Source organism: Cannabis sativa, chromosome 9, assembly GCF_029168945.1.
Source record: "Cannabis sativa cultivar Pink pepper isolate KNU-18-1 chromosome 9, ASM2916894v1, whole genome shotgun sequence".
In the NCBI taxonomy this organism is placed as follows: domain Eukaryota; kingdom Viridiplantae; phylum Streptophyta; class Magnoliopsida; order Rosales; family Cannabaceae; genus Cannabis; species Cannabis sativa.
In genome coordinates this window covers 4,637,047-4,659,014 of record NC_083609.1, presented here as the reverse complement: position 1 = coordinate 4,659,014, position 21,968 = coordinate 4,637,047, and the positions used below count along the sequence as shown (strand labels likewise).

The following is a 21,968-nucleotide window of genomic DNA, read 5'->3' as shown; positions in this document are numbered from 1 at the left end:
GCAACATATATTATAATTTGGCATAAAATTAATTAAAATATGGAAGTATCTTATTTTTAAAGCAATATATAAACTTATCATAAAGTAATTAATTTTTGTAGATAATATTTACGATATGTAATTTCATTGTCATATAGTTCGATCTCTCACTGTACGGAACTTAATTACATTATGGGGGCGTTTGGTACGAGGTGTTCAAAATAATTTGATTATAGGGAATATTATGAAGGAGAATATGATTATAGGGAAATGTGTAAACTGTGTTTGGTTGTGTAGGATAATATGTAATCATATTCCTGTTAATCAAATTAAAGTGTTTGGTTGAGTACAGGAATCTTATATATTATTTTAAAAAATTAAAATAAAAATATTTTTTATATATATTTATTTAATGTTAATTATATATAAAAATAAAATAATTATTTATTAAAGAAATTTATTTATTAATTAGTAAATATTAAATTGGAGAATTATCTCATATACTGTTTTTTTAACTTTTTTTTTTTCAAATTTACGGTTTGGGTTTCTAGAGTGGTTGCAGCGCTAGTTGCAATATGGGTTTTATACGATTTTTTATTACAATTTAGGTTGCAGCGTTAGTTGCAATAGAAATTTCTATGTAGAATTTCATAAAAATGCAAAATAATCGAAAAAAAACTGTTTTGAAATGTAAAAATGAAAAAGCCCCTATTAAATTTTATTGTATTTTTTATTAATTAAAATGAATATTTTAATATATTTTATCACTATATTATTTATTTTTGTTTGCTATGTCATTTATGTGTACACTATCCGCATAAAATTTATGTATAATGAATATACATATATTATTGCTAATAATATAAAAATAACTCAGTTAAAAAAAACCGATCTCACAAACTTAATATATACTGTAATATTTTATTTATAATAAATGATAATATTATTGGTATTTAAATTTATTAATTAACTCAAAAATTCTATTCAAATTAATATAATAGAAGGTAATGATTCAATCCTACCCTTTTTTAAAGTATCAACATTACCCTCTTCAAGGGTAGTTATAATACTAAGGAAATAACATTCCAAAGCTAAAGACTCAAAACAAACAAGGTAATATTTCACATTACCTTTCCCTTGTTAGCATTAACCCATTCCAAACACCCCCTATATAGAATGTTATTAATTATAGAGTAATTTGCGGCATAAATACTTAAGTTTAATTCTTAATTATAAATAAATATCTAAGTTTAATTTTTAGCAGTAATAATACCTAAGTTATAATTCTGGAACTTTTATAAGTACCTGACTGTTAATTTTTAAGTAAATTGCCACGTGGTAATTCCTAAGGGAAATTTCAATTTTTGACCCTAATAATACAACCTATATTAAAATTTATACCCCTTTATAATTTGTACAAATTTAGTCCATTAATTACATGAACTTCCCATTTTACCCTTTTTTTTTTTAAAAAAAAAAAAAGCTAAAATCTGAAAGTGTATTTCTCTCTCTCTCTCTTCCCTCTTCCCTCTCTCTCTCGTGCACCACTCTCTCTCTCTCTAGGAAAAAATTGAAAAATTTATGAAAAACCGAAGCTGAAATCCGTCCCACACGTAATTATTTGATGTTGCATGGTTGTTTTCTCGGTGGGTGTTGGTGGAAAACCGAAGCACAATACAACATCACTCAAGAATCTTACACCATTATAATGGGTAAGTTGCATTTTAAGCATTTTGTTTGACTTTATGTAGTTTAAAATTGTTATACGTGTGTTTATTGTTGGAACTGCTGTTTTTTGGTCTGAAATTGTTGAGATCTGGCAGATCTGGTTTTCAGTCGATTTCTGGGTTTTCCAGTGTTATCGATGATATGTCGATGGTTTGTCGATGATTATAAAGGAGAGGTCAGTGACGACCATTATCGACGTTATGTCGACGTTATGTCGACATGTTGTCGACATCATGCAACCAACTTTGGGATTAACTATTTGTCGACATTTTGTCGACATGTTTGTCGACAGAATGTCGACAACAAGCATTTTTTGTTGTTTTTGAGAAGATGTCGATATTTTGTCGACATGATGTCGACAAAATATCGATGCAATGGAAAAATACCGTAGATAAAACATAACATAACATTGACAGAAAATAAACTTCATTAAAAATAACAAAAAAAAAACATAAAAAAAAACAGAAAATAAAAGTTCATAAAAATTAAAAAAAAAAACATTAAATAAAACCCACAAACCATAACATAAGAAATTATTTTTTTTTAAATTCTTTGGCTTGTGGGTGAGCCTTGCAATACTTGCATAATATTCCAGGCTTCACCGGTTTACCGTTGAAGATGCCCAGTTTGCAACGACGGCATCCTTCGGGGAACCCAGGTGGTGGAGCCGGCCATTCACCAGTTTTTGCAAATTCTCTTTCAAGTTGCATGAACCTGAACTCGTTACCGTTTCGCTCTCTTTCGAAAGCTCGAGCGGCGTCCAAAACTTTCTGCATTGCAGGAGTAACTATGCCAACATCCTCCTCCTGCTTCAGCTCCTCAGGAGTTAGGATGGGGAATTTGCCGTTCTTTCTTGGGGCCATATTTCAAACTTAAGAGAATAAGAGAAAATTTTTAAGAGTAAGAGATAGGTAGAATACAAGAGCACTTATGAATAAGATTTCCCTTTGCTTTTATAGAGCAGTAAAAATGTTGGGAATGTATGAAAATTTAATGGTCATTAAATGCGTAATCAGACAGGGAAAAACGCATGAAATGGCGTATTTATCGACAGAATGTCGATACTATGTCGACATCTTATCGACAACATGCCAATTTAGTGTCACTGCTAACACATTTGTCGACGACATGTCGACTTCATGTCGATATGTTGTCGATAGGACACGTGTCTGACATGCAACGTTTCAGTTGGGAAGGGTTGTTGGGAACGTATGTAAAATTTATTAACATTTAATGTGCAACCGTTTTTATTATCGATATAATGTCGATGGTATGTCGATAGTATGTCGATGACGAGCATGGTTGTTGTTGTTGTCGATTGTATGTCGATATTATGTCGACACAATGTCGACAATCAGTGCCCTAATTTCTGGTGTTGTGCTTCTCGACATTATGTCTATTGATATCGATGGGATGTCGATGTTTATTTTTTTTTGGTGTTTTTTCCTTTACTCACCTTGTTTTTTTGGTTTGCAATTGCAGGAGACAAAGTGTTCCTTGTTGTATCGTACGATGGTGTTTGGTTATGTGAGAATTATAATTGGATCTACAAAGCAAATAAAGAAATGTTTTGACGTTGACAGTTACAACCGAGACAACCCTACAAGAACTGCGACAAATTTTATATGAAGAGTTGGAAGTTGATCCGGTAGCGTATGATTTAAAGTTGGAGATTTGTTCCTTGTACATGAAGGGAAAAATGGTTGCGCCAGAGGTTATTAAGAGAGAACGCCAACTGAGAACGTTTTTAGAGATGAGGGCAACAATGTCAAATACAGAGTTTATGCCATTATTCGTGACCAAGGTGATAAAAGTTGGGAATTCGGAGCCTACGCCGCCTACTAATCCTCTCCCTCGGAGTGTGGTAGGGTCTTGCGTTCCCGAAACAGATGTTGGGATTGGTGTGAATGAGGAGGTTCCGGCCAATTTAGAGGTTCCGACCAATTTTGATGTTCCGACCAATGTAGGGCAAGAACAAGAAGCGACAGGATTTCATCAGTTTGAAGAGTTCGATACACCCTTCTACAATAATGATCCTATTGTAGATTTGAATATGGACGATGACCATGATTTAGCAGTCGATGAACCCGTAGCGGGACCATTGTTGAGGTTAGAGTGTGTACCGAGTAACCAAGGTACACAGCGAGAACGACAACCTCGTAGTGAAAATCGCACTACACCTGGAACTAGCAGCAGTCGACCAGGCAGAACTGAAGAACATGCTCGTCATGCAACGTTCTCAACGTTCTCCTCTTTCGAAGTTTGTACCAAGTTCAAAGCTCCCATGTGGACAAAGGAAGATATAATGGAAAATCATGAGCTAACTACTTGTTTACAAAGTAAGGAAGCAAGGGTGATAAGAGCTTGGTAATTTTTATGAAAACAAGGAAGAACTGAGACAAGTTGTGGGTAGGTGTGCCCTTAATAACAATTTCGAGTGGATGGTGAAGAAGTCATCCCCTGATGTGTTGTACGTTACATGCAAGGCTCCGCATTGTAAATGGAGATTGAGGGGGAGGAAGAAGATGCATTCGACAACTTTGAGGTCACTGTATTTCACAATGAACACACATGTAACTTGAATGCGAGACGTTCATATCACCGTCAAGCAGCACCATGGGTAGTTGGCCACCTTATTAAGGGGAAGTACACCCAAGACGGAACTAAGTACAAGGCTAAAGACATACAGAGGGACATGTTTGACAACTACGGTATCGCATGAGTTATGTGAAGGCGTGGAGGTGCATGGAGATGGGACTTACGTATGCTAGGGGTACGCCCGAGTTTTCATACATGAAGCTTCCCGGGTACTTGTACATGCCGGAACGAAGAATCCAGTACCATTACCGACTTGTACTTAGAGGATGAGCGGTTCAAGTACCGTTTTATATCACTCGGTGCATGTAGAAGGGGCTTTTCTTTTTGTCGTCCCGTTTTGAGTATCGATGGCACCTTCGAAGACGAAGTACGGCGGTATAATGTTAGTTGCCGTGGCATACGATGCGAACAACCAATTGTTGCCGTTGCTTATGGTATCGTTGACGTTGAGAATAACGACTCCTGGACGTATTTCTTACAGAAGTTAAGGGTAGCAATTGGCATGGTTGAGAACTTAGTGTTTGTGTCAGATAGGCATCAAAGCATTGATCATGCTGTTGAACTCGTTTTTCCCGGCCGCCCACCGTGCATGCTACCACCACATTGTTATGAACGTGAACGCCAAATTCAAGACTGATGCTTTTCACAACCAAATATATAATGTTGCTTACGCATGGTCGAAGACTGAATGCGATAGAGAGTTCGAGAAGCTTAGAAAGATGAATCCGGCCATCGCTGCATATGTGGAGAGTATAGGGTTTGAGAAGTGGGCTCACCCTTATTGTTTGGGCGATAGATACAACATCATGACGAGCAACGCTGCTGAAAGCTTCAATAGTGTCACGAAGAGTTCAAGAAATATCCAATAACTACTTTGGTTGAATTTATCAGGTTCACACTCCAATCGTGGTTCGCTGATCGCCTCGAAAATGCTGACAAATGTGCCACCCCTTTGGCCACGCTCTTCGAAAAAAACTTGGCAAAAATTCATGAAAATGCAAGGTACAGGCGCGTCCAACGAAATGGAGCCAATTTGTATAACGTTGGTAGGGGACCTAACGGTGAAAGAGGTGGTGATGTGAATCTAGTTGAAAAAACATGCACCTGCGGCGTGTTCACGTTATTGAAACTCCCTTGCCTTCATGCATGTGCCGCGGCATTGAAAACGAACACAAGTGTGTACACGCTTTGCTCACCTTATTATTCAAAAGAAACGTGGAGGAAGATTTACGATGATACCGTCAATCTCGCTGGTGACGAGGATGATTGGGTTCTCCCAGAACACATCAAGAATATGAAAGTTGGGGTACCTGTGGAAAAGAAGCCTGTAGGTCGTCCAAGAAAAAGCAACGCTGGAAGAAGACGGGAGAACCGTTTCCCGTCTGGTGATAAAAAAGGTTCTGTACCACGAAACTGCAGCCGCTGTGGTGCTTCAGGCCACAACAGAGCAACATGCAAAGCCCGCATCTGAGGCGTCTTGTACGTGCGCGTTGGGAAATTTGATATATTGTAATGACGCATATTTTGTCATAGTTATTTTTGTTGAGGTTGAATATTTTTCAAATATTTTAATTATTTTTAGGTTTAATAGTTATTTTTGTTGAATAATGTTGATATTTTATATTTGAAACCACGTATAATTATCAAAATTTGAACGAAAAGAAAATCTATATATACATAACTGTAATGTTAATTACACAAAATATACAATGTCCCAATAATTAAAAATATAATCAGCCGACATTTTGGTAAAATAAATCGACACACCACCGTTGACGAAACATGGCTATCCGGTCTGGCGTCACATCGGTCAATCCACGCTGCATCATGAGATGCTCCACATACTCAATGCAATACACGCCACAATCACCACTAAATGCAAAATAAAATGTAAAGTCAGTCTAACGTAAAACATATTTTAATACTATAGTACTTTTTTTTCGCTATGTACCTGGTTGCTGACTTCGGAACTAAGTCGTGAGTGGCTCGACTCGCGTGCATTTTTGGAAGCACCGTGATGTCACCGTTAGCTAACGCCATGATCTGGTTGTTATGTGGAAATTCCCCGGTTGCAAGGATTAGCGAGGGCAGCAGTTCTGACCAAACCTTCAAGATGGGTTCCATGGCGGTCCAATGACAGACGCTGGAATCACAAAGCCGTAGAGACATTAATTTTCCACAGCTCTATGTCCACTTCAACTGTGACCCAGTGTCTTGCCGTGGGAAGGTGCAGAACGAAGTAAATAAACTCGTTACCCCTCCATCTCTCAAAGACTTGGGACTGTAATTACAGAGAACAACGAAACAATTAACAAACCATAATAATCTTCCCAAACAATTAACATTTAAAATCTTACTAAAACAATACCTTATGAAACCCTGTGCAGTAGTCCAGGATATATTCCTCCCATTTAAAGTTTTTCCTCGGACCCTTGTGGCTCGTCCATGCACTGCTGATCATGACGGTCACGAATGTGGAGAGAATGATACCCTTCTGAGGAAATGTCAGTGGATAGTCGGTGCGTCGCCTCCTCAGCATATGCATTGCTGCATCTATATGCTGCATATAAACGGAAATGTCAGTTACACAAAAAAATATATTAATTGCACATAAAGTTGTAAAGTGAAGTAATATTATAAAATACTTTACTTACGTCATCTGTAAGCCATTCCTTTGGTGTGAGCATTATCCAAAAGAATCCTGGACCGTAATCACCACTTCTCAAATCCCGAAGTCGGTGGTTCAGAATGAGTCCAACACACCACTTTCGGAAAGTGGTTAACAATTTCTCGTCCGGTGGCTCCAGGGGATCAAAAGTCGAAGATGGCCTATGTCTCCTCTTCATCTCCGTATAGTCACCGAACCATACAGGAGGCTTTCTCTTCCTCTTCCGACTCTTAACCACTGCAGGTTGTGCCTCTATGGACAGAATCTCACCCTGCGACTCGGTGTCATGTACATGGATAAGAGGTTGTGCCTCGATCGGAGTCGCTGGAGCTCCCTCATAAGGATCGTAATCGTCGGGGAAGACCTCATCCTCTTCTACTGGGGGTGAAGCAGCTGGTGGTGGGGTAGATGGATCTGCTGGGGCCTCCGGTGCTGAAGCTGTCGTTGGCGGACGATTCAACATGGCCAATATGTCTCTGAGCTGCTCCATAATTACGTTCTGACCACCCTTCAGCTCTACATGGCTGGTCTCGTATGCCTTCTTCAGCTCGACATGAGCAAGATACAGACCCTGAGTGTCACCCTCGATCCTATCCAACCGAGCCACTAAATCAGTGTACTCGGCACCCCGAACGCCTGATGCAGATGGTGCACTGGGCTGAGGTTCTGAAGCAGTGGCCTGAAAAAATATATATCAAAAAAATACGGTAAGCATACGATATACCCTCCACTATATAAAAAAAATCAAAAAAAATAAAGACATAAAAAAAAGTTCCAGAAATTGGTACCTGAGTGTCTCTTTCCTGAGTGTCTGGGACCTGAGTCTCTGGTACCTGACTACCTGCCTCAGCCTCTGTGTCATCCACAACATCATCAACCAGGTTCTCCACACCATCGTAAGATATTGTCCTCACAAATGCCTCCTCCTCTGTCCGTGGAAGTAGCCCCTTCACCACTTCCAGATTCTGTTTATGGTTTAACAAATATCAAAATAAAACCATTTAGCATTTATTACAAGCATTTATGTTAAATAATTATTCAGAACATAAGTGAAAATCATACCCGTCTAGAAAATAATGCGCTGACGTCTTTCTTCCCAATATCGCCTTTGCTCGTCCAGCTAAGCATCCTGGGGAACCGAATCCCGTGGTTCGTGCCATACCTCTTGCCAACCTCCAAAATGGCCTCGTACGCCCAATATTGGACTGCAGGTGCGAAGCCATATGCTGTGTATTTGCACTCGTGCTGAACATCCGAACTCAGCTTCTTCTCGTAGTTGGCCTTCTGTTTCAACATGTCTTTCTGAAGCGAGTGCATGAGTCTGGCGAATGAGTGCTTCCCCCAAGGAATCCGGAAGAAGAACTCGAGGTCTTCCACATATCTAATGATGTGAGGCGTGATCAGCGCGTTGGCCTCGCGGCCCAGAAGCACTGACTCCACAAACAAGCACAAGCCGAGCTTGTACAAGTCTTCCGGGTTCTGGCGCCAGGAACCGAAGTTGGAGTGCTTCGTCTTCACACTATCGACCGGTTGAAATATTTGTTGATCAATCGGCTCGACCCCGAGCGCGCGACCTGCGCAGCCTTCTCCTCTTCTGTTGGCCCCGAGGAGAAGTCCAAACCCGTAATGAGTGCAAACTCCAGCACCCCGAATCGGACCTCCTTCCGACCAACATAAAACCTCATCCTCAACTCCTCCTGAGCATCCACTTTCATTTTGTGGAGCATCAGCTGGTGAAATAACACCAAGGAGAATGTCAGTGGTACGGCATTCCAGAAGCTCCCGAAACGGCTTTCCTTCGCCGTGTTATTAAGGTTGAACTCCTCAAACCGAGCTTTAATTTTTGCAAAAATTCCAGTGCCCCTATATGTGACGCGGCCAGTGAAATGCTCGGGTGCTGGAATAATGAGTCTGGGAGCCATCTGAAAAAACAAAAAAACAAATAAATAAAGCTGCTAAAAAAATTTAAAATTGTCGACATAACATCGACATCATGTCGATATTCAGTCGACATTATCTAACAGTAAGCACACAAAAATTTCAACACAAACATGTCGACATTATGTCGACATACCCTCGACATTATGTCGACAATTCAAACAAATAACAATTACACAATATATCGACATACTGTCGACATACAGTCGACATTCAGTCGACAATACAACCTAACAATCAACATGTTCATTTAATCGACATACCATCGACATACTGTCGATAAGTAGTCGACAATATAGGGCAGAAATACTCTTAAAATGTCAGTCGACATCCTATCGACATACAAGCGATATCCTATCGACATACAAATTACAGTAACATTCAAACAGACACTCAATCTATCGACATCCTATCGATAACCTATTGACATGTCATCGATAACCCTGTAATTTACACAGATTTCATTCAAACACTACACCTAAAGATCACAAATGCTACACAAAATCCACTAATCTCAACAACATGCAATAATTGGCATCCAAATCTATGAAAAATGTATTTTTTTCTCAAAACATAAACATTACCTTTTAATGATCACGGGTGGTGGTGGCGACGGGTACTGCTCGTGCTGCTCGTGGTGGCGAAGGCCTCTGTTCGGTGTCGACGATCACGGGTGGTGGTGGTGGCGACGTTTTCTGGTCCGTGGTGGTTCGTGGTGGTTCGTGGTGGTCACTGGGTCGTGGTGGTGGTCCGTGGTGGTTCGTGGTTGGGTCGGGGTCGTGGGTGGATGGCCGAGTGGGCTCGGGACGTGGGTGGATGGCCGGAGTGGGTCGTGATGTTGGGTCGATGTCGAAGAGGGATAGGGAACGACAGAGAGAGAGATGGAACGACAGAGAGAGAGAGAGAGAGAGAGAGAGAGTGAAAGAGAGGGAAAGACGGAAAGAGAGTGTGAATAGGAAAATTAAATTTGAGGGGTATTTTGGGTACAAATGAGTAATAGTGGAATTAATTTGTATAAATTAGTGGAGGGTATATATTTTGAAATGGGGTATTTTATTAGGGTCAAATTCTGAAATTTCCCATTCCTAATTGGTCTAAGTCATTAAATTTTTTTTTTTTTAAAAAAAAATAATTTAAATATACCAATAAAAAAATGACACGTGGGTAATGACATAATATTTTAACGGTTAGGTACTTAGAGAGTTCTAAAAATATAACTTAGGTATTATTACCGCAAAAAATTAAACTTAGGTATTTATTTGCAACTGGAAGTTAAACTTAGGTATTTATGCCGCAAATTACTCTTAATTATAGAGCATTGCTATTAGGCACCAGTGGTACCTAGCACCTTCTCAACATATCGCGTTGCGATCGGCTAGCGATACTCCTTAAAAGTTATTATATTAAATTATATGAGACTCGATACTTAGTTGGACTAACAACGATATTGACACATAGGAAGTGCTAGGTACCACTGGTGTCCTTTAGAATTTCTTTTAATGAGCATTGTTATTAAGTACCACTAGTGCCTAACACCATCTCGACATAATATTGTAAGGAGTCGACCCAATTAATATTTAGTCATATATGATGAATTAAGAATGTGAGAAGGTGTCTTGTCTAGTGACATGTTTTGAAAGTCTTTTGTTCTTTGTTTTGGTGCTATGGCTTCGAGTAGTTCTCAAGATGGTGGCTGGATGGATCAGTATGCACACTTGGATATTGAGGGAGAAGAAGAAGGAGTCCTGATTACTGATGATCAGGAAGGGGAGGCTCAAGCGTTTGACGATCGATGGTGCCTGGTGGGTAAATTTCTCACAAATAGGACTTTTGATTTCGATGCTATGCGGCATACATTGGCCTCGCTTTGGCAGCCGGGGAAGGGAGTATATGTGAAGGAATTAGATACTAATAGGTATCTTTTTCAATTTTACCATGAAATTGATATTCAAACGGTTATTGATGGAAGTCCATGGACGTTTAATAGAATGCCGCTTGTGTTCTATCGATTGAAAAGAGGGGAGGATCCTAGAGTGGTTCCGTTGCATGAACTAGATATGTGGGTTCAGTTACATGATTTAAAGTATGGTTTCATGTCGGAATGGGTCGTCAAACACGCTGGAAACTATGTGGGAACATTCATCAAGTCAGACCCGAAGAACTTCATTGGCATATGGCGTGATTACCTTCGTGTTCGGGTGACAATTGACATTAACAAGCCTTTGAAGCGTCGTATGAAATTGATCAAACAAGATGGAACATGGATTTGGACCACCTTTAAGTATGAATATGTACCTACTTTCTGTTTCATATGTGGGTTCATTGGTCATGGAGATCGATTTTGTCCCAGGAGGTTTGATTCTCATTTCGATCCGAACATTAAACCTTATGGAGAATGGATGAAAGCCATTACTAAGAAGAAAAACTATCTCATCGGGGCTCAATGGCTTCGTTCCAACCGTGATGATGATGAAGGAGTGGCTAATGGTGGTGGACGGCAGTGGAAACAGGCTGAGGCCATGAACGTTACTTCTCCAACGATGGTGCGATCAGATGGAGTCAATTCAGGGATACGATTGGGAGACAATCAGGGTGCTATTTTTTGGAGAGAATCGTGGGGATGATATGGGCGATAATAATGGAAAGAACTCTGATGATAGGATATATTTGGAAGGTCAAAAGGATGACTCAATGCTGATTGTAGATAATAAAAGACGTCGTATGGGAAAGGAAACTTTGGTTGAGCCTAGTGACATGGATGATGATAACGTGGAGGATGACAACGTGGGCTTTGGAGATAAGATAGATGCTAATTCAAAAAATGGATTACAGGTGGGCCTTGGTGTTCAGGCCCACCAGTCATTATGAGCATATTGTCTTGGAATTGCCATGGGCTTGGGAACCCATGGGCTCTTCAATTCATTAAGGATTTAGTTATCCAAAAGCAGCCTAAAGTAGTGTTTCTTTGTGAGACTTTGTCAAGAGCCGATACATTGGAAAGAGTTCGGGTTTCATTGGGTTTTGAAGGTGTGTTCTCGGTTGATGCAAGGGGGAAAAGTGGAGGTGTTGCTATGTTATGGAGGCAGAGTAGCGATGTTCAGTTGCTGGGTTATGGGGTGAATTTTATTGATGTTTCTCTTGCTGGAGAAAATGGCAACCAGTGGCGGCTAACTGGTATGTACGGTGAGCCAAACCGTAGCCTTCGAAGACGTACCTGGGACCAAATTCGTGAGCTTAAAGATAGGAGTTCTCTACCTTGGTGTATTGTTGGTGACCTCAACAATGTCACTTCCCAATCCGATAAACAAGGAGGTAATCCTTATCCCAATTGGCTTATTGATGGTTTTTGTTCAATGTTAGATGAGTGTGGCTTGTGTGATATGGAATTGTGTGGTTATCCCTATACTTGGGAGAGAGGTAGGGGTACTAGCAATTGGATTGAAGTGCGAATTGATAGGGCGTTGGTTTCTCAGAGTTGGATTGAGTGTTTTCCTCTAGCTAAACTCATCAATTTAGAGGTGTCGACTTCGGATCACTGCCCGATTCAATTAGTCTTTGAAGCTATGAAGAGAATGGGTGGAACGAAGCTATTTCGGTTCGAAAATATGTGGCTTCGTGAACCCGCCTGTTTGCAGTTGGTGAAGGATACTTGGGAGATTCTTTCGGGGTCTTCTGTGATGGATAAAATTCACTATTGTGGGGAGAAGCTTTCGGTTTGGGGAAAAGATTACTCGGGAAATTTCAAAGATCGAATCCAAGCTTGCAAGACTGAGATGAGACGTTGGAAAAGAGAAAAGGATGCAAGCTCAGTTGATAATTACAAAAAGGCTGAGGCTCGGCTTCAAGAGGTGTTGGTTCAAAAGGAGGTGTTTTGGCGCCAAAGATCGAAGCAGTTGTGGTTAAAGGAGGGAGATCAGAATTCCAAGTATTTCCATGCCATGGCCACTGCTAGAAAGAGGAATAACTCAATACAAAGACTGAAGAATGATGTTGGCACTTGGATTGATTGGGAAAATAATTTGGCTAATCTTATGGTTGATTATTTTAACAATCTTTTCACTTCTTCTTCTTTGGATGTTAATGAAGTAACTGATCCGATTCATAGTATCATAACCGAGGATCAAAATGGTATGCTCTTGGAACCTGTTAGTGATGATGAAGTGCGTACAGCCCTCTTTCAAATGCACCCTGATAAGTCTCCTGGGCCGGATGGAATGACACCTGGTTTTTTTCAAAAATGTTGGTCCGTGGTGGGTAATGACATTATTTCTCAAGTCAGGTTGTTTTTTGATTCAGGTTATTTCTCTCCTTTGTTGAATGAAACTAATATTGTGCTCATACCTAAGAAGAAGCAACCTGAAACTATGATGGATCTGCGTCCCATTTCCCTTTGTAATGTTGTTTACAAAATCATATCCAAGGTCCTTGCTAACAGATTAAAGGTGGTCTTACCTGGGGTGATTTCTGAGACGCAAAGTGCTTTTGTTCAAGGGCGTTTGATCTCTGACAATGTTATGATTTCTTTTGAAATCATGCATTACCTGAAGAGGAAGACTATGGGCAAGACGGGGACTATGGCTTTAAAGTTAGACATGAGTAAAGCCTACGACAGAGTTGAGTGGTTTTTTCTTGAGCAGATGATGCTTCGGATGGGCTTTTCTAGTAGGTGGGTGTCGCTTATCATGTACTGTGTCTCTTCAGTAACATATAAGGTCACTCATGGGGGTCATGTTCTGGGGCCTATCACTCCTAGTAGGGGAATTCGTCAGGGAGACCCATTATCTCCCTACTTGTTCTTAATTTGTGCAGAAGGCTTTTCATCTCTTATCAAGTTTTTTGTTCGCAAGCATTGGCTATCGGGTTGTCGTGTGGCAAGAAGTGCTCCTACTGTTTCACATATGTTGTTCGCTGATGACAGCTACATATTCTGCAAAGCAAATGACATTGAAGGGGCTAATGTTCTTCGTCTCCTAAGTACTTATGAGAAAGCTTCGGGTCAGAAAATTAATTTTGCTAAATCTTCAGTCTTCTTTAGTAACAATGTGCAGCAAAATGATCGGGCTCGGTTATGTGGCTTGCTTGGTATGGCTCCTGCTTCTGAAAATAGTACCTATTTAGGCCTACCTTGTACGATGGGTCGAAGCAAGAATGCAATCTTGGGGTTCCTTAAGGAGAAGATGATCAAGAAGATCCAGAGTTGGGAAACTAAATTCCTCTCTAAAGCAGGCAAAGAAGTTTTGATTAAATCTGTGGCCCAATCCCTTCCAAGCTATGCTATGAGTGTGTTCCTTCTCACTAAGGAAATATGTTCTAGTCTTGAGGGGTTAATGGCTAAATTCTGGTGGAAATCTCAGTCTAAAAATGTGTCAAAAGGAGTAAGTTGGATGAGTTGGCGTAAACTTTGTCGACACAAGGATGCTGGAGGGCTTGGTTTTCGAAATCTTCGGGACTATAATCTAGCTTTTTTGGGGAAGCAAGGGTGGAGGCTGCTAACTAATGAAAATTCCTTGGTGGCAAAGGTGTACAGAGCTAGATATTTTCCACGGGGCAATTTCTTATCGGCTGAATTGGGTCCGAACCCGAGTTTCATTTGGCGTAGTGTCTTGGAGGCCAAATCTCTGCTTCAGATGGGTGTTTCAAGGTCTATAGGTGATGGGAAATCTACCTTTATTATGGCAGACCCTTGGCTACCTGGTTTGGATAACAAATTTGTTACCAGTTTTCACCCTAGTCTTGAAGGAAGAACGGTTGACAGCCTAATGCAGATGGATCGAAAAGATTGGGATTTGGAGATAATCAATGATATTTTTAATCCTCATGATAAAGCTTTAATTTTATCCATTCAGTTGTGTGACTCTAGTATGGAGGATCGCTGGTCCTGGTCTGAAGAAACAACCGGTATTTACTCAGTTCGTAGTGCGTACAAATTGTTGCAACGATCCAACGGTGAATGGCCGGTTACTGGTGCGGACAGCGTCTGGAAGAAGCTTTGGAGTTTGAATGTCCCAGCCAAGGTTCAACACCTGCTATGGCGTGTTGTTGCAGGTTGTCTCCCCACCAAAGTACAGCTTTCACAAAGACATGTACATGTCGATCTAACCTGTCCTATGTGTAATCTTGCGCCTGAAACGACTTCTCATGTGTTGTTCAGTTGTAATTTTGCTCGTTCTTGTTGGAATCTGTCATGCGTTCCTGCTGCTGGTGTTGGTGAAGACATGTCTATCGACTGGTTTTGTGGGTTGCTGGTGCAGAACAGTCGGGTTGTTGTTGAGAGCGCGGCAATGCTCATATGGCGTATTTGGACAGCACGTAATGATCTACTATGGAACAATAAATCAACAACGGTTTTGGAGGTACTTCGGTCGGCAAAAACTAATCTTGGCAATTGGCAAAATGCTCAAACACAAGGGTCATTTCCATTACTAAATGTTAATCTTGGGAATGGGAAGGAGCATTGGACTAAACCACTTTTTTCAAAGTTCAAGATAAATGTCGACGGAGCTATTTTCGAAAGTGAAAATCGTTTTGGCTTTGGATTCATAGTTAGAGATTCGGCTGGGAAGCTTATTCAAGCAGCTTCGGGGAGTAAGATCGGTGTGGTTGCTCCTGAGATTGCTGAGGTGGTGGGAATGAAAGAAGTCTTGAGTTGGATAAAGACTAAGAAAATCACTGATGTGGAAATTGAAACTGATTCTTTAGTCACTGTTCAGGCTATCAAAGGTTCAGTTCAAATGCCATCTCAGTTTGGGTTACTTGTTCAAGACTGTCGTTCATTATTATCTGAAGTACAAGATGTTTTTATTTCTTTTGTTAAACGATCTGCAAATAGGGCTGCTCATTGCATTGCAAGGCAATCCTGTTTTATGTCAGATTGTATGTTTGATGAGTTTTCAGCTCCATCAAATTTGCTTTCTATTGTAAGGGATGATATCATTTCTAGTTGAATAAAACTTTACCCTTATTTTCCAAAAAAAAAAAAAAAAAAGAATGTGAGAAGGTGACTAATAATTAATTAAATTTGGTGCCCCGTAAATTAATGAGTGAAGATATAATATAATTGAATAGTTAATTTGAAAGGCATGAGGGGAAAATCATTAGTGGCATGTGACATGTCGTCAAACACTCTTTTTTTCTTTTTGATATTTATGCTTTTCCTAATTAGAGGACTATATACTACTTCTAATACTACTACTCCACCATGTGAGCTCAAGAAAAGCCAACTTAAAGAAAAGGACATTCATATTTCATTTATATATATTTGTCTATTTTTTAAATAATAAACATATTTATATAAATAGTGGTGGCTTAATTAATTAAAGTGTTTGTATATATAGAGACCACATGGAGGGGTCATGTTTTTGGCCATTAAACTCCAACAGAAATTAATAAAGTGAAAAGATATCAAAAAGAAAAAGCTAAGCTTTGTGAAGATGGCAAACCCATATGGTCACCACTACTACTAATTAATAAATAAAATTTATATAAATATATAAATAGAATTTTTCATATATATATATATGCATAGTATGGCATATCAGGTATACGTCTTCTTCCATGGCGACAAACCTTTTTTTTGCCAATATATTTGAAAGTTTTCTGATGTGTATATGTGTATGTATATATATATATAATATAATGAGCTTAGAAATAAAATTGGACAATATCACTTGTTTTTATGAATAAATTAAAATTAATTAGGGAAGCAAAGAAAGATACCTTATTTATTTATTTTTAATTCCTTTTTTGTGCAATGATAATTAACATTTTTATTAGGTACACTAAACCACATAAAATTTACTATATACATACACCCTTTTATAAATGGAATATCTACACAAAATTATTGGATTATATATACAATTATACATGCATTGCTGTATAATAGCCAGCTAGCTCACACCTCACCCGAAAGACCTAATACCATATAATATATACAAATAATACATTATATTTATATTAAGCTAGTTAATTAGTTTAGAAAAATAGTAATAACTCCTATTCATATATATATATATATGAGACTCTAACATATATGTTCATTTTGTTTGATACATAATATTATGCAAGAAAAGGATAAAACTATTCTGATAAAAATAATAGAATCTTCAATTATTGACCATGATATGAATTTGATGATCAACTTGCATAAAATATATATAGGGTAGGTTAATTAGTTGTAGAATAGGGGTTGGGAAACAAAAGGTACTATGAATTATTGCATACATGACAAATTAATCAATCAAAAGATGATATGAAAAAAAATTAAAAAAAAAACTAATTAAGAAATTTTTTCACGAATTTCACTATGTACTACATTTTGTTTTTCAAATTTTTTAAACCGTTAAAAATTAATTTAAGTTATTGATATTGGTAGATTTAAAATATTTTAATTAATTACATTCAATAATACTAAAAGATGTTTAGTATGGTAAGTGTATATATACCACATTATATATTAAATTGTGCTTATAAACTTTAACATATATTAAATTGTGGCTATGAACTTCCATCCAAATCAGGTAGCATTGGTAGATCTAGGGTAAGCTTGTTAATCTAAATTTATGTAGAATAATAGTCTAACAAACATTTTTTTTTCTAGTGGTTATAAGTTCGAATTTAGTTTGAAGCTTCAGTTAGTTTAAGAAAAAATTGTAGATATACTTAGAAAAAGAGAAGGGAATTCCAAACATAATCTCTCATGTTAAATTCAAATCATCTTAACTAATAATTCTAGGGTTCTAGGGTGTATACATATTTGGTACCTTATATTTTATTTAAATACAAGTTTGGTGCCTTGTATTTTCAATAATATTTATTTGATACTCTGTATTTTAAAAACATACATATTTAATATCCTAAATTCAACCATTAAAACACACCATTAGAAGTGTCAAGAAGGTCTTGTCTTTTGACATGTTTTGAAAGTTCTCTTTGTCTTTTTCTTCTGTATTTTGGGATTGGATAGTATGGCTTCGAGTAGTCACCAAGGTGCCGATTGGATGGATCATTATGCGCAGTTGAATATCGAAGGTGAAGACGAGGGTGTTTTGATTGCTGAGGATCAATCCGAAGAGGTTCAAGCTTTTGATGATCGTTGGTGTTTGGTTGGTAAATTCCTTACCAATCGGACATTCGATTTTGACGCTATGCGCCATACTTTGGCTTCACTGTGGCAGCCTGGTAAGGGAGTTTATATCAAGGAATTGGACACTAACCGATATCTCTTCCAGTTCTACCATGAACTTGATATCCAAACAGTTATCGATGGGAGTCCATGGACGTTTAATCGCATGCCGCTTGTGTTTCATCGATTGAAACGAGGAGAGGATCCTAGGGTGGTCTCGTTGCATGAGTTGGATATGTGGGTACAATTGCATGATCTTAAGTACGGTTTTATGTCGGAATTGGTGGTCAAGAATGCGGGGAATTATGTGGGTACGTTTATCAAATCTGATGCTAAGAATTTTATTGGCATATGGCGTGATTATCTTCGTGTTCGGGTTACAATCGATATTAATAAACCTTTGAAGCGGCGGATGAAGTTGATCAAGCAAGATGGAACATGGATTTGGACTAATTTCAAGTATGAACACGTCCCTACTTTTTGTTTTTTCTGTGGATTTCTTGGCCATAGTGATCGGTTTTGCCCAAGACGTTTCGACTCTCACTTTGATCCGAATATTAAGCCCTATGGAGAGTGGATGAAAGCTACGACAAGGAGGAAAAATTATCTCATTGGGGCTCAATGGCTTCGGTCCAGTCGTGAGGAGGAAGAAGGAGTGGCCAACGGAGGAGAACGGTACCGGACTACCAGTGGCGACATGGACATTAATGCTCGTGATATGGTGCGATCGGATGGAGAGAATGGAGGATTTGCAGGCAAAGAAAGTGGAGAGAATCAAGGGCTGGTTGTTGGAGAGAATCAAGGGATTGATACCAATGCTAATTATGGTAAAAATCATGATGAGCAAATGCAATTGGTTGATCAAAATGATGACTCATTGCTGATTATTGACAATAAAAGAAGACGTATGGGTAAGGAAACTTTGCATGGGACTATGGATTCGGCTGACTCTGATGTGGGCTTGATTGATAATGCAAATGACATGTCAAAAAATGGTGTACAGGTGGGCCTTGGTGTTCAGGCCCACCAATCATTATGAGTATTTTGTCATGGAATTGCCATGGGCTTGGGAACCCATGGGCTATCCAATTCATAAAGGATCTAGTTATCCAAAAGAAGCCCAAAGTTGTGTTTTTGTGTGAGACTTTGTCAAAAGCTGATATGTTGGAAAGGGTTCGGGTAGCATTGGGTTTTGAGGGAGTTTTCTCGGTTGATGCTAGGGGTAAGAGTGGTGGTGTTGCGATGCTGTGGAAGCAGAATAGTGATGTTCAATTGATCGGGTATGGGGTGAATTTTATCGATGTGGCTATTACAGAAGAGAATGGTATCAAATGGCGTCTTACTGGTTTATATGGCGAGCCTAACCGCAACCTCAGAAGAAACACGTGGGACCAACTTCGTGAGTTACAAACACGAAGCCCCTTGCCGTGGTGTGTTGTTGGTGATCTCAATAATGTCACTTCTCAATCCGATAAGAGAGGAGGTAATCCCTATCCTAATTGGCTTATTGATGGCTTTTGTAATATACTTGAAGAGTGCGGGTTGTGTGATATGGAGTTGGGTGGTTACCCTTATACGTGGGAGAGGGGACGGGGCACTAGCAATTGGATTGAGGTCCGTATTGATCGGGCGCTAGTCTCTCAAAGCTGGATTGAAAGCTTTCCACTTGCTAAGTTGGTGAATTTGGAGGTGTCGACTTCGGACCATTGTCCAATTCAAGTGGTTTTTGATGAAGGTCCGAAATGGGTGGGAAAGAAACAATTTAGATTTGAAAATCTTTGGCTTCGCGAGCCCGCTTGCTTACAGATAGTGAAGGATACTTGGGAGCTTCTCTCGGGGTCTTCTGTAATGGAAAAAATCAGTTATTGTGGGGAAAAGCTTTTGGTTTGGGGAAAAGACTACTCAGGGAACTTTAAAGATCGAATAAAAGAGTGTAAGGCTGAGGTGCGTCGTTGGAAGAATGGAAGGGATGTTGCTTCGGTTGAGAATTACAAGAAGGCTGAGGCTCGGCTTCAAGAAGTTTTAATTCAAAAGGAAGTGTTTTGGCGTCAACGATCGAAACAACTCTGGTTAAAGGAAGGGGATCAAAATTCCAAGTATTTTCATGCTATGGCAACCTCTAGGAAGAGAAATAACTCCATTAAGAGATTACAAAATGATCATGGGAATTGGGTTGATTGGGAAAATAATTTATCTAGTCTTATGGTGGATTATTTTAACAATTTATTCACTTCCTCCTCTTTGGATGTTAATGAGGTCACTGATACTATCCCTAGTGTTATTTCTGAGTACCAAAATGGGCAATTGATGGAACCAATTACTGATGATGAAGTGCGCCGTGCTCTCTTCCAAATGCATCCCGATAAGTCTCCTGGACCTGACGGAATGACACCTGGCTTCTTTCAAAAGTGTTGGTCGGTGGTGGGCAATGATATAATATCGCAAGTCAGAACCTTCTTTGATACAGGTTACTTCTCCCCTTTGCTTAATGAAACTAATATTGTTCTTATTCCAAAGAAGAAACAACCTGTGACCATGATGGATTTGCGACCCATTTCCCTTTGTAATGTTGCTTACAAAATTATCTCGAAGGTCTTAGCCAACAGATTGAAGGTAGTTTTACCGTGTGTGATTTCTGAAAATCAAAGTGCCTTTATGAAGGGGCGTTTGATCTCTGATAATGTGATGATATCCTTTGAGATAATGCACTACCTGAAGAGAAAAACATTGGGTAAGTCGGGTACTATGGCACTAAAGTTGGACATGAGTAAAGCCTATGATAGAGTGGAATGGCTCTTCCTTGAAAAGATGATGCTTCGAATGGGCTTCTCTAGCCGTTGGGTTTCTTTGGTAATGTATTGTGTGTCATCTGTATCTTACAAGATCACTCATGGTGGCCATGTTCTAGGGCCGATTGTTCCAAGCAGAGGTATTCGTCAGGGAGACCCGTTGTCTCCTTATCTGTTCTTAATCTGTGCTGAAGGCTTCTCTTCTCTTGTCAACTTATTTGTGCGTCGGCATTGGCTTTCGGGGTGTCGTGTGGCTAGGAATGCCCCTATTGTTTCTCACATGTTGTTCGCTGATGATAGCTACATTTTCTGCAAAGCAACTGATATGGAAGGGGCTGGTGTTCTTCGCCTCCTGGATACTTATGAGAAAGCTTCGGGACAGAAAATTAACTTTGCTAAGTCATCAGTCTTTTTTAGCAAAAATGTTGATGAACAAGCTCGGGCTCAGCTTTGTGGGCTTCTTGGGATGGCTCCTGCTTCTGAAAATAGCACTTATCTGGGTTTGCCTTGTACAATGGGACGCAGCAAAAATGCGATCTTGGGGTATCTGAAAGACAAAATGATTAAGAAGATGCAAAGTTGGGAGACTAGATTTCTTTCAAAAGCTGGGAAAGAAGTGTTGATAAAATCTGTGGCCCAATCCCTTCCTAGTTATGCAATGAGCGTGTTTCTTCTCACTAAGGAAATATGTTCTAATCTTGAAGGGTTAATGGCTAAGTTTTGGTGGAAATCTCAGTCTAAGAATTCATCTAAAGGTGTTAATTGGGTGAGTTGGCGGAAGCTTTGTCGCCATAAGGATGCTGGCGGGTTGGGTTTCAGGAATCTCAGAGATTATAACTTGGCTTTCTTGGGAAAGCAAGGGTGGCGTTTGCTTACTGATAGTAACTCGCTTGTGGCAAGGGTGTACAAAGCAAGATACTTTCCTAAAGGTAACTTTCTAACTGCTGAGTTGGGATCGAATCCTAGTTTCATTTGGCGTAGTATTTTGGAGGCTAAGGATTTGCTTCAGCAAGGTGTTATAAGGTCCATTGGAAATGGTAGATCAACTTCTATTCTGGATGATCCTTGGCTCCCCACTTCGGATAACAAATTTGTCACTACTTTCCATCCGAGCCTTGTTGGGCGTATGGTGGATAGCTTGCTG

General features: G+C 39.4%; 4 protein-coding genes across 4 annotated transcripts; 1 reads left to right on the top strand and 3 right to left on the bottom strand.

The window, feature by feature from the left end:
• Positions 1 to 5,954: 5,954 nt before the first annotated feature.
• Positions 5,955 to 6,453, bottom strand: LOC133030871 (uncharacterized). Its single transcript, XM_061103831.1, has 2 exons — positions 6,257 to 6,453; positions 5,955 to 6,177 (listed from the first exon to the last, which is right to left on the bottom strand). The coding sequence occupies exons 1-2, from the start codon at positions 6,427 to 6,429 to the stop codon at positions 6,039 to 6,041; spliced, it is 312 nt and encodes a 103-aa protein (XP_060959814.1). The 5' UTR covers positions 6,430 to 6,453; the 3' UTR covers positions 5,955 to 6,038.
• Position 6,454: 1 nt separating this feature from the next.
• On the bottom strand, positions 6,455 to 7,538 carry LOC133031178 (uncharacterized). The gene is made up of 3 exons (XM_061104616.1): positions 6,960 to 7,538; positions 6,674 to 6,865; positions 6,455 to 6,586 (listed from the first exon to the last, which is right to left on the bottom strand). The coding sequence occupies exons 1-3, from the start codon at positions 7,461 to 7,463 to the stop codon at positions 6,455 to 6,457; spliced, it is 828 nt and encodes a 275-aa protein (XP_060960599.1). The 5' UTR covers positions 7,464 to 7,538.
• A 4-nt stretch (positions 7,539 to 7,542) lies between these two features.
• On the bottom strand, positions 7,543 to 8,451 carry LOC133030870 (uncharacterized). The gene is made up of 2 exons (XM_061103830.1): positions 8,036 to 8,451; positions 7,543 to 7,938 (listed from the first exon to the last, which is right to left on the bottom strand). Exons 1-2 carry the CDS (start codon positions 8,288 to 8,290, stop codon positions 7,585 to 7,587), a joined length of 609 nt encoding a protein of 202 aa, XP_060959813.1. The 5' UTR covers positions 8,291 to 8,451; the 3' UTR covers positions 7,543 to 7,584.
• Positions 8,452 to 10,575: 2,124 nt separating this feature from the next.
• On the top strand, positions 10,576 to 11,535 carry LOC133031177 (uncharacterized). Its single transcript, XM_061104615.1, has one exon. The coding sequence runs from the start codon at positions 10,576 to 10,578 to the stop codon at positions 11,533 to 11,535; it is 960 nt and encodes a 319-aa protein (XP_060960598.1).
• Positions 11,536 to 21,968: the final 10,433 nt, after the last annotated feature.

Bases quoted from the DNA above. Each gene is read 5' to 3' on its own strand.
- LOC133030871 (XM_061103831.1), bottom strand. From the start codon at position 6,429: ATGGAACCCATCTTGAAGGTTTGGTCAGAACTGCTGCCCTCGCTAATC. The intron at 6,178-6,256 runs GTACATAGCGAA...TTTTGCATTTAG, and splicing joins GTTCCGAAGTCAGCAACCAG to TGGTGATTGTGGCGTGTATT.
- LOC133031177 (XM_061104615.1), top strand. From the start codon at position 10,576: ATGGCTTCGAGTAGTTCTCAAGATGGTGGCTGGATGGATCAGTATGCA.
- LOC133031178 (XM_061104616.1), bottom strand. From the start codon at position 7,463: ATGGAGCAGCTCAGAGACATATTGGCCATGTTGAATCGTCCGCCAACG. The intron at 6,866-6,959 runs GTAAGTAAAGTA...GTTTATATGCAG, and splicing joins AGGAATGGCTTACAGATGAC to CATATAGATGCAGCAATGCA. The intron at 6,587-6,673 runs GTATTGTTTTAG...CTGTAATTACAG, and splicing joins ACTGCACAGGGTTTCATAAG to TCCCAAGTCTTTGAGAGATG.
- LOC133030870 (XM_061103830.1), bottom strand. From the start codon at position 8,290: ATGCACTCGCTTCAGAAAGACATGTTGAAACAGAAGGCCAACTACGAG. The intron at 7,939-8,035 runs GTATGATTTTCA...AACCATAAACAG, and splicing joins GCGCATTATTTTCTAGACGG to AATCTGGAAGTGGTGAAGGG.